The sequence below is a fragment of the Osmia bicornis genome, chromosome 10 (assembly GCF_907164935.1).
Source record: "Osmia bicornis bicornis chromosome 10, iOsmBic2.1, whole genome shotgun sequence".
NCBI classification, from domain to species: domain Eukaryota; kingdom Metazoa; phylum Arthropoda; class Insecta; order Hymenoptera; family Megachilidae; genus Osmia; species Osmia bicornis.
Genome location: NC_060225.1, coordinates 1,779,780 through 1,792,283, shown reverse-complemented (window position 1 = coordinate 1,792,283; position 12,504 = coordinate 1,779,780). Strand labels below are relative to the sequence as shown.

At 38.5% G+C, this 12,504-nt stretch overlaps 1 protein-coding gene across 7 annotated transcripts in view; it reads left to right on the top strand.

The window, feature by feature from the left end:
• The window catches only part of LOC114875741 (zinc finger protein 271-like), a 55,110-nt gene extending 43,160 nt beyond the window's left edge, over window positions 1-11,950 (top strand). For all 7 annotated transcript variants that reach the window (XM_029186372.2, XM_029186371.2, XM_029186368.2 and 4 more), the window contains 2 exons: window positions 6,215-6,600; window positions 11,439-11,950. In XM_029186372.2, coding sequence (XP_029042205.1) covers window positions 6,215-6,600; window positions 11,439-11,912 — 860 coding nt within the window. In that variant the 3' untranslated portion in view covers window positions 11,913-11,950. The remainder of the gene's footprint in view (window positions 1-6,214; window positions 6,601-11,438) is intronic.
• Window positions 11,951-12,504: the final 554 nt, after the last annotated feature.

Below are 12,504 nucleotides of genomic sequence, written 5' to 3'. Positions count from 1 at the left end.
TCGGCACTTATCACACTTACCATTAATTTATTGAACCAACAGCAGCGTTTTGGCTTCTTGAGAAAGAACGTCCTTGTGCTTGCCATCCTTTATTCCTAAAGAGCTTATAAGTGGATCAGATGATAATAACATAATATGCCGCATAATATCTGTTTGTCTTTTTGCGGCAACATATTCGGAAGTTTTCAGCTCGTGATTTCCTGAAGACTTTATTATTTGCCTCTTGTGGCTCTTTTAAATACAAACCAATTGGCAGTTTAAATCTAGCATATACTTCACTTCCATGTTGCGATACCTTATGAACTGATGGAGGTAGTTTATACCATGGATAAATTTCGATACACAGTTTAACCGTCTCTAAGCATCAGCGGAGAGGATACGGTCTAAAAAAAGAATAACAAATGATGGAACACGGTTCCAGCAGTTTGCGTGTTACAGATTTACGGGTTGAGCTGTTTTCTTGTAATTATTCAGGAGTTCATTAGCACGTTGATAGTGATCGATAAAAACAACTTCCTTCACAATTTTTTGAAGGAAAACTGGGGGGAATTCCTATTAATATTCATAATCGTTGAATTGTAAATATATAAGTTGTAAAACAATCATCTGTCCAAACACTTTACGGCTTACAATGTATTTTAAAGTAAAGAACTTGGTCTTGTGCACATCAATATGGAGTAAGAAGCCCAATACAAATAACAATAAGATAGATGTCATAATGAATGATATAAAGGCCAGTAATGATTCCTTCTCCGAAATACAATTAGAGTCCATAACACACCGATTGAGTACAGTAAGTTCTCCCTCAGTACAATAAGTTGTGGAGAAAAATGTCTCGGCAGAAAAATCGTTTTATGAAGAACTGTGCGAACTTTTTAGAAAAAGATTTTGAAGTTGACTTCAATTCCATCTGTGAAGACTCATTCAGTGATAATCGTGAAAACCAGGGGCAAAATGGTTCTGTAAGTAAAGGTCATCCACGACTATTATATGCTGAAGCATCCACGAAGACCAAAAGAAAACGCATAGGAGAGCTCGCTTCTAGTTGTACGCACGAAGAACTATGAAAAGCGCTGCATCTGAAAGAAAAAAACTCTTTTGTCGATCCTCCGAATATTTATGTGGATGATGATATTGAAAGCCATATGAATAATGTTCTGGCAATGTACGTGGACTTAAGACTAAGTAAAAAAAGATATGAGAAATTAAAAAAACATAGTGCGATCATTAGTCCGGAAAATAAATATCTTCCTTACGATGCACTCATACAAGCAAAACGAAAGTGTTACCCAGAGAATATAGACGCGTCTGACTCGGGAGCTAGTGTGAACTTCATATCTCTTTTGGATCATACAACAAAGAAAATACTCGCTCTACTGAATCCAGATGAACTGAAAAATTTACGTAATAAGAAGTTGCTCCTTATTGGAAAGTGGGGTATCGATGACGCTTCCGGTCAACAGACCACAAGGCAACGATGGACCAACAGCAATAATTATGGCAATAGAACTGAAAAAACATTTGAAATAAGTGATGCAACTGTGTCGATTGTTTCCTTCGTTCCACTATTACTTAAAGATGATGATTCGGTAATTTGGACGAATGAACCGCGAAACTCTTCTCATTTCTGTCGTCCAATAAGATTTGAATTTATTAAAGAGAGTGATTCTGTTATTCATAGCGAATACTGTGAGATTACTGAACTTCTGCAGAAGGTTGAGGCGTATGATTTAAAATATGCAGACATGATTTTTAAAATACGTTTTGATATCCAGTGTACAATGATCGATGGTAAAGTCAGTCATATACTTACTAAACAGAAATCGTCTAACCGTTGTAATATATGCTCAGTCGGGCCCAACTTAGTTAATGATTTGGAACATGTTAACAGTCTGCCATGTAATAAAGAATATTATAAATATGGGCTCTCGACCTTGCACTGTTGGATCCGTTTCATGGAATACCTTCTGCATGTTTCATACAACTTAGATTTAGAAAAAGGATCTGCGAGAACCATAGAGAAAAAACAATTAAAGGCGGCAAGGAAGAAAAAAGTGCAAAAATCTTTGAAAGAGCTAACAATCACAGTTGATGTTGCCAAACAGGGAGCTGATTCATCAAATACTGGAAACGTGGCCCGAACTTTCTTTAGGAAAGCCGAATCAGTTGCTGCAGTGGCTGGATTAAACGCGGTTATTATTACAAGATTGCATAACATTCTTCAAGTAATTACATGTGACAAGAAAGCTGATTCTGTGAAATTCAAAGAATATTGTTCGGAGACAGCTAAATTGTGCATTGAAATTTATCCATGGTATAAACTACCTCCATCAGTTCATAAGGTACTGCAACATAGAAGTGAAGTGCTTGCTACAATTGAACTGCCAATTGGTATGTATTCAAAAGAGCCACAAGAAGCAAATAATAAAGTTTTCAGGAAATCACGAACTGAAAATTCCCGAATGTGTTGCCGCAAAAAGACAAATGTAGATATTATGAAGCATATGTTATTATGTATCATCCGATCCACTTATAAGCTCTTTAAGAATAAAGGATGGCAAGCACAAGAAAGTTTTTTCTCAAGAAGCCAAAACGCTGCTGTTGGATCAATAAATTAATGGTAAGTTTGATTAGTCATTTTCAGGGCCAGATTTACACTTTAGGGTTTTGGGGTTTAAGGTTTAGGGTTAGAAGAGTCGATAACTCAGCTGGAACATGCAAATTTATGGTATGGGCGGATGAAGTATCGGAGTTATAGGACTTTGTAGATAAGGATTCCTTGTTGTGACAGTTACGTCATCAAAACATAGTGCTCCAAGAACATTTAAAAAAAAATTCCAATTGAATCGATGAAAAACTTGAGTTGTCGGCAGATTTTTGTCCAAAAAAATCGGTTTATAGCCCACTGTGCGCCGCTTATCTACCGTTTTCACAAACACATCGCGGCGGTCGAAAAGCCACAGATATAACGGGTGACCTTTTTAACACGGTATTGACAGTTTATATTTGTTTAATCTATAGATACATATTGCTTCCGAAAAAGTTCAAAATCTAAAAGCATCGACACCCCTTCCCCATAAATTATAACTTAACCTAACTTAATCATCCTATTTACACATTTACACAATTATGCATCCTCCATCAATAGAATAATTAGGTAAGATCAGGTTAGGTTATATTTTATGGGACGGATGTGAGGCCCCGTTCACGCTTTTAAGAATAATACAATGCCTGCTATTCGTCCCGAAAAATTTGTTCTACCAAGTATGGTTTCGAAATCATAATTAGTTTTAAAACATAGACGTTATATCTATGGCTATTCGGCCGCCGCAATGTGTTTGTGAAATCAGTAGATAAGTAGATAAAATAATACATTTTTACATATGTGAGTTATTTAATAAGTCTTAATAAAAAAATTTAGTCCGAATTATATCGTGTTTGGTTTCATTTTAATCGTAAAAATCTTGTTAATATGTTAAAACAATTTGTAAATAGAAACAAGTGAAATTAAAAAAGTTATATTCCTTTATTATAAATTACTAACACTCGAACTCCGTCAGTATGGGAGGCGTCCGTCAGTATGGGCAATCTGAGAAGGCCGAGCGGCGATTATATGTATAGGAAAAAGTTGTTCAAAATGTTGAGTTTTACAACATATTTAAATTTCATAAAAATCGGTGAGGTGTAACCTAATCTCAATAATTACCGTTTTCACGTATCTCCTTTGAGGGGTGGTTTCACCCTTTAAAGTCGCGTCACAGCTGATATAAAAAAAATACGTGTCCCTTATTTTTACCTGCTTAACAAATGTACGAAGTTTCATCAAAATCGGAGGGGGACACTTCCGTGCCTTTCCTTGTCAGTGCAATCCCGCCAAATTTTGGGGTCCGCACCCCCATCACGTATATTTGATACGTTCCTTTAATCGCCATCGTTAAGTCACGCAAAGTCGCGCATGTGCGAAAAAATAAATCCTATCTAATGCTGGGTACAAACGAGCGCGCCGCGACTGCAACGCAGCAGCAACGCGGCATTACAAACTGTATGTGGTGCTTCATTTTTACCACGAACACGCGCCGCGCCTGGAACGAACCATAAATTTCAACGCGCATTCGCCATCAGTTTAATGTTTTCGGTACTTGGGCTCGAACGCGACAAACCCGAAGAAAACCGTCCACACTGCGGCGAGGAACCCCTTTGTGTTCGCGCAAAAGACCGACAGAAATTGGTTCGTTGCGCGGTATTACAGTATTGCCGCGTGACATGTTCGCGCTACCGTCCAATCGAACGAATATTCGCCCAAATACGTTCGTCCCATGCCGCGTCGCTGCCGCGTTGCAGCCGCGGCGCGCTCGTCTGTACCCAGCTTAACATCACTGTAATGTAACCGTTATTGTTACGTCACGAAAACTCATGCATGCGTGAAAGAAATTTATTCCATCTAACACCATTGCTCTCTCGTATGGGTTAATTCACCCAAGTGGGCCGACAAGTTCCATATCTAACAATAAGAAAATAAAAACCGCATTTAGAGTTTTGGAGTTTTCGGAGTATTAAAATCCAGCATAATGATGTGTTTTCTGTGTAGCAAAATGTAGTCTAAAAGTTATGTCGATAAAATTAAAAATTATCTGATCTACCCGGATCGAAGTTGTTTACATTTGAAAACAAAAAAAATGACGTGTCTCTATTTTTCATTTTAAGTCATAATTTTTAGCAAACACAAGTTGTTTGGGATAAAGTTCCGAATGTCTCCTGTCGCTGATGAAGTTGAAATTTTGAGGGGGACGGGGGAGGGGACCCCAAATATTATATAAAGTGGTATCTTCGGCTTCCGATTTGTTTCCGGGATATTAACCCTTTCGCTACGATCGGTGACTATAGTCACCCAATGCCTGACGCCCGCTACATTAGGATGTTCGTGCGTTTGCACGAACAGTCTACATATATGTTGTATCCATGGCAACCCATTGCCATTATTTGGCATTTGTTTTGCATTCTTAGATTTGTAACTGGCAATATGCAGCGGTATTGAACGTACAGCGGGCGATTTCAGTTCTTCCGCAAGTGCACACCCGTGTCGCGATGGCCCGTACCGCGGGAGTAGTGCGCCGTAGAATCTGTCCGTAGCGAAAGGGTTAATTAAATACTCTTGTTACAATACATACAGTGTGATTCTCTCGCTACGCAAGACAAAAGCCGTGCCACACAATAGAAACCTGCTGTTTCAAGACCCAAGACTGCTCTGTGTGTGTTTATGGCTGAGACGAAGACAAGAAACGGAACAGCAATTGTGCGGCATAGCTTTTGTCTTGGGTAGCAAAAGAATCACTCTGTAGAATTTTTCCTATACAGACGTAACTAACACAACCGTCTTCGCTATAGTATCTGTCATCGTCAAGTGTCGAACAGCCGTTGACGCAGCGGATGTTCCAATCTGACTATCTATGGGGTATCCTATTCAAAACTTTGGAGATACGACGACTGCTGTAGCGTTGCCGGTCGCCTTCCGGCGGCCGGAAATTTATTTACCCTATCCTAATCTAACGATTTTTGTTGTGTTGATTGATCGGTAAGCTTGGTCATCATGCGACAACAAAAGGAAAAAGTTACAAAAAGTTTTAAAAATAAATCTGGATTTTACATAGGACACCCTATAGAAACAGAAGCCGATATCGCTATGGTGTCAATGGCTGTTCGACACTTGACGATGACGGTTGCTACAGCGAAGATGGCTGTGTTAGTTACGTCTGTATAGGCAAAAGTCTATGTATTGTACCGAAAGTTTTTAATTAATATCTCGGAAACTAATAGGAAGCCGAAGATACCACTTTACGTGGTCACATGCCTTACAGCGCAGCTGGGATATTGACACTCGCCGAGCGGACTCAGAATTTTATTTTTAGTATTTATTTCAAAATTTGGATTTTGAAGCTCTATAATTTAAGTTAAAAATTGTGAAACTTGAATTGTGAATGTCTGAAATTTTTTAATTTGAATTTTGAGATTTGAATCTTGAATTCTGAAATATTGAAATTTAATTCATTTATTAAATTTTACTGATGAAGAAAATATTTAAAAACAAAAAAACAATGACGCATCTAATTTTATTACACGTTGTATAAAATGAAAGTAATTGTATAAGAATAATGTATATTAATTATGCTATTAATTGTAAGAAATAAAAAATGACGACACATTGTAAATTGTACAGGAGAGACACCGTTTCGCTGTCAGTACTGTCCAAAAGCATTTACACGGAAAGATCATCTGGTAAATCATGTCAGACAACACACGGGTGAGTCGCCGCACAAGTGCCAGTATTGCACCAAATCTTTCACGAGGAAGGAACATTTGACAAATCACGTGCGTCAACACACAGGCGAATCGCCACATAGATGCCACTTCTGCTCCAAGTCATTTACTCGTAAGGAGCATTTAACGAATCATGTACGAATTCACACTGGTGAATCACCGCACAGATGTGAATTCTGTCAGAGAACGTTCACCAGAAAGGAACATCTAAATAATCATCTCCGACAACATACTGGAGATTCGTCACATTGTTGTAACGTCTGTTCAAAACCGTTCACAAGAAAGGTAAGTTACATTCACATATGTATTTGAATTAAAAGTTTTGGCTGTTTCACCAAAAACCTATCAAATCCGATTTGGTTGAAATTTTGCATAAAAACAATATTTGCGAGAAGGATTTCCGGCGATTCGAAAAAAATTTTTTATTTTAATATTATTTCCTGCATTACCGATGTACTTCAAAAAGAAAATAGGTTAGCTTAAGGGGGTAGACACGGGTAATGCAGCGAGGTGACATTACCGGCAAAAATGGGCCTATTAAGGGGTTGACGGGAATCGTTATTCGTCCTTATATATGAGGACTTGGGGCTGGGTGAGAGCTCATTCGAAAGAGGAAGGTCACCTGATGGTTCAACGAGATTGTGTTGATATCTAATAATATGAGTGTCCAAAGTACAGGAAAAATCGAGAAAATACGCCCGCTGAATCCAAGTACTGTTCGTTGCAGCTAAGTTGCCGTCCAATCAAATTCGTTGACCTGCCTCCAGTCACATGTATTATGTTTATTGGCCGCGGCCCTTACATCCACAAATCTATCGCGCGACGAACGTCGCTAAGGACAGAAATTGAAACAGAATGAGATGAAGTGATAGGGAGCGACGATTCGGGATTTACATTATTAAGAAAATAGGAGAGTTTTTACACTTTCCATACTGTGATTTACATAAATTTTGGGATAAGTTTCCGAATGGCCCCGTTAGAATTGAGAACTTGGGTTTGGCATATAACCTAAATTGACTACCAGAAACCGATTAAAATTGGTTTCAGAGCTGGATGTCTTACCGTTTTTGAAATATCGTAGTAAGAAGTTTTGTAAAATTCCGGGACTACGTATGCGCTATTCGATACTGACCATGCGCAATTCATTAGTGCGCATGTGCTATTCGGTACTGAACATATGCTATTCGATACTGCGCATACACGGAAACTAACCTAACCTCATTGTTTTATGAGCCTCGTGGGGTTCATTACCCGCTCCTCCGTTCCCAAGTGTACACTTACATATACCAGCGCTATTAGAGGACGCATTGCGCTATTAAATCCACTCCCCAGCAGCCACCACCCTCCAAGTGTCACCGGAAATGGAAAAACTATCAACTCATGGATACCAATCATTGTATTCACGTACGGAAGATCCAACGGTAAAAGTTCCGAAGCCGTACCCAGATTATAGTATAACGTTAACATGCCAACACGTCACTATTTCATCATATTGTCGAACAAATGGGAGGGGGAGGGGCTCTGCCCCCCCACCCCATAAAAAATAGCATAACCTAACCTATTCACTATTCTTATAATGTAGGTATGGCTTCGGAACTTGTTCCGCTAGACTCTTTGTCAGCGTGTAAGCAATTTTTATCTAGGACGTTTTCATTAAACACAGCGCTTTTCGTCCACAGCCAGAGCCCCGTTTGCCACCGGAATTTCCGGCCTGAACCACACCACGAGGAGGAGGGGTTGGAATTCACTTCAAAGTTTGAAGTGTAATGCGCCTGTAATGCGTCGATATGAATTTATTAGCCTCAATACGCATGCGCCTAACGTTTCCCGAATGCGCAGTAGTGAATCGCGCATGGTCAGTATCGAATAGCGCATACTTAATCCCAGAATTTTACAAAACTTCTTACCACGATATCTCAAAAACGGTAAGACATCCAGCTCTGAAACCAATTTTAATCGGTTTCTGGTAGTCAATTTAGGTTATATGCCGAACCCGAGTTCTCAATTCTAACGGGGCCATTCGGAAACACACCCAAATTTTGTATAATAACAACTGTTGTCAAGAACGAGTATTATAAAAAATCCATTAATATCCCGAAAAAATCGCATGTTTATATAGTTAAATGTATCTTCCGCGAATATGGAAATTTTACGCCTATGCAATGTGACCGCTGACTTCTCAAGTTACGGGTTCCTGGAGGGGATTAGGTGGAGCGAACGCACAGTCTCCTTGCTCCTCTGTCGGATCAGTTTATAGGTGCTCGGCAACTTAGCTGCAACGAACAGTACATTTTAGGTAACTAAGAGTCTTGTGACTCAAATAATTTGTTGAGCCCCCGGCATTGAACCTTCCTCTTTCGAATGAGCCCTTATTCAGCTCAAAATCTTCTCATATAAGGATGAATAACCGATTCCCGTGAAAGCATTCCCAAGGACGAATTCCGCCATTATCTGGATAACACAGAGCAAGTTACGTGACAAATATAGTTCAGCTAGTAGTTATCAAGTGGCATCTAAATAGAAAGACTGCCGATTTGGAATCGCAGCGTATATATACAATATGTAGTAATACAAGCGGCCAGCGTGATGTTATATACGCGCTGCCCCTACCTTCCATCTCCTCCTGCCACACTGCCAGTTTACGGCGCTCGGACGATTGTAGCCATGTTTGGACCGTTTTTTAATGTATTTCAAAACATTTTCATGAAAAACCAAGATAGACGTTCTGTTGCCCTTTACTTGTAGTTTTTAAATCTGCTTTTAAAATTAAAATCGGATCATCTATATCGATAGCAGACATTATGCAATAAATCACATGAAATTATTGAAATTGCGATAACGCAAAAACTAATTATCTCACGGCATAAATTTTTTTACAAACTCAAACAGCATAATTATTATTACTGTTCCACCAGGCACCAGCTCTTCAAGTTGAAAATTAACGGAGATATTAATTTAATAAACAAACGTCGAATTTTCTGGTTTTTCCGAGTTTTCTCCGCCCGTAATTATCCGATCAGGTCGAACGATAGCTCATTTTCTTCGTAATTTAATTATCTACAAAGTTTCTATTGATGGCATGAAGATTGCTCTATTAGTTTTTATTTTATAACTAAATTAACTAAAAAAATACGATTTCTGGGTGTGAATCGTTAATAAAAAATTTACCAATGCCATTTGCGATTCGAAAATATGACACAATTAAACTATTAAGTACCTTTCTTATGTTGGCGCTATCGGTGTATAGCTAAAATTAAGTGCATAATAAATGCCCCGTTGCTTGACCTATTAAGCTGGGTACAGACGAACACTCCGCGATTGCAGCGCGGCATTGCAAAGTCTGCCCGGTGTTTCGTTTTTACCACGAACACGCGCCGCGCATGGAACGAACCATGAATTTCAACGCACATTTGCCATCAGTTCATTGTTTTCGGTACCTGGGCTCAAACGCGGCAAACCCGAAGAAAACCGTCCACACTGCGGCATAGAATCCTTCTGTGTTCGCACAAAAGATCGACAGAAATTGGTTCGTTGCGCGGCATTACAGTATTGCCGCGAGACATATTCGCGCTACCGTCCAAACGAACGAATATTTGCCCAAGTACGTTCGTTCCATACCGCGTTGTAGCCGCGGCGCGCTCGTCCGTGCCCAGCTTTATGCTATATTTTATGGGGTAGGAGTACCGAAAATATTTGAAATGCTGTTGTAATATTACTACGGTAATGTCATTCCCTGCTTTGTGGATCCAAACACTGGCGCGTATTCTCAAAATATTGCATTCTCATGGTGGGGCTTATGACCCGTTTGAGTAGAGGTGGAATTAAACAAGATACATACTTTAGTTGATCATCTATGTGAATATTTGTGACGATATGAAGTAAAGAAAAACCGAGGAGGTCCATTTTATCAATTATTGGAAGATATTAAATATGTTTATAATGGAAACTAATGAAGAACGTATACAGAATACTGTTGTAATCTTATTCTACGGGGTGTCGCTAATGCAGGAAATTACACTAAAATGGTAAAACGTTTCTCGCAAAATTTTAAGTCTTAATCTTCGAGTCGCCAAAAATCCTCGCAAATACCGTTTTTATGCAAAATGAAGCTATTTGCGAATTCTCAGATAAATCAGGTTGGACAGGTTTTCGGAAATTTCGCCAAAATTTTTATTTTTTAAGTATCAAAGAATACGGTATTGGTTTATTTGATTTTTTAACGCGTTGACTGTCACACTGAAGTTATTGGAGAATTTAATTAGGTAATACTTACATATATTTTTAACAAATTTTATCTATTGCTTACACCACTGTTCGCGAACAGCGAACAGATTGCAGCGAATTCGTCAGCGAACACTGCTAAGGAGGCGGTTCACCAAATGGCCTGTTCGCGAGCTCAAACGGTGTCTGAAAACGTAACACGTTTTCGTTGAATTTGACGATTATACATCAGCCAGTGAACAATTGTGTACTCGTTTGTTTTCTATTCGCAAGCTACATCTGAGCTCCTGTGTGAATTCTGCTCGCAAACAGCTTGTGAGCTGTATACATACATAATACAAGTATTTCTAATTAGATAAATAGCGAATTTATAATAATGTTAGTTTTTAGACAATAGTTGTTAGACAATTTAAAGTTGAGTGTATAACTTAGAAAATGAAATACGAAACAATATGAAATACAAAATTAAATTAAAATTAGGACTCTCTTCATGGGTCGCCGTCCGAGGGTTAAACATCGCCCACATATGAATGACATGGCAGTCAACGTACCCGGTTACACCCGACGAATGATTCTTACTAAATGGAAAATTTTCCATTTCTACTATTTCACCTTTTATAAATTAAATCCTCAAGAAGCTTACTGCATGGCTATATCTTCATGTTTGTTGATAAATCGGCCTCTGTCGATATAGGTGCAACACAGAGGGAAATTCTCTGAGTACGGGTATCCATCTTTACTTTCTCAGATAGAGCCCTACTCATTGTCAACTTAGAAAAAAAAGAAAAAGAGTGACATGGCAGTCAATGTGTTAAATGATTATACTGTACATATTGTTTTTAAATGCTTCCTAAATGAATCAGCTACATGGTTTTCATCAATTTTTTTTTTTCCTTTTACAGGAACATTTAGTAAATCATATGAGATGTCATACCGGTGAACGTCCGTTTGTATGCACAGAATGTGGTAAAAGTTTTCCATTGAAGGGTAACCTACTTTTCCACATGCGTTCGCACAATAAAGGAAGCAATGCGGAAAGACCATTCCGTTGTGACCTGTGTCCAAAAGATTTTATGTGTAAAGGGCACTTGGTATCTCACAGACGTTCACATTCGGACGAACGACCGCATAGCTGTCCAGACTGTGGTAAAACGTTTGTCGAGAAAGGTAATATGTTGAGACATTTGAGAAAGCACGCAGCAGAAGGACCGCCAACTCAAGTGAGCACTCCATCAGCCATTCCTCAATCTGGTGTTCTACCAATACCAGCGGCAGCTGTTTTAGTCGGACATCCACTGGCGCCGCCAGCGCCACCAGTAGTGCCACAACATACTGTTGTTGTGCCTACACCTCCTGGTGTGTTGACTTCCTATTAAACCAAATGATGAAAGAGTATGAAAGCATTTGATTTAAAAGAAGGGTGTATACATAATGAATGTTTGTGTTAACTCATGAAAGTGCGCTATTAAGTTTTACAAAAACTTAGAATGTAATTTTGGTAAGCAACATTGGGTTGACCGGTGTTGTTACGTATTATTATGAATATTGTTTTTTAAGTTGTCTTAACTGCAGCGTACCACGTATTCTTACTTCAAATGTTCACCACTAAGTTTGTCTGCAGCTACGTACAAAGAAATATATCAACTTTAATTTCAATAATAACTACTGCGATAGTAGTAGTACCAAAGTTTAAATTTCGTTATATCCTTCTATAAATAGTTGTTTTAATAAATTATTTGTGAAAACTTATTTTTAAATTCAACTTATTATACAGAAATTAGTATGCGAGACGTTACAATTCAGTGATGAACACATAATTTCACCATTAAACAAATTAGGGCATTCCATGCAAAATCGGACATGTTTCGGAGCACCATGTTGGATTTTCCCCAAATTTAGATATGTTGTAGCCTTTAGTGATATATAAACATATATGGAAGGATTTTTAAAAAATATTCAAATTGTTGA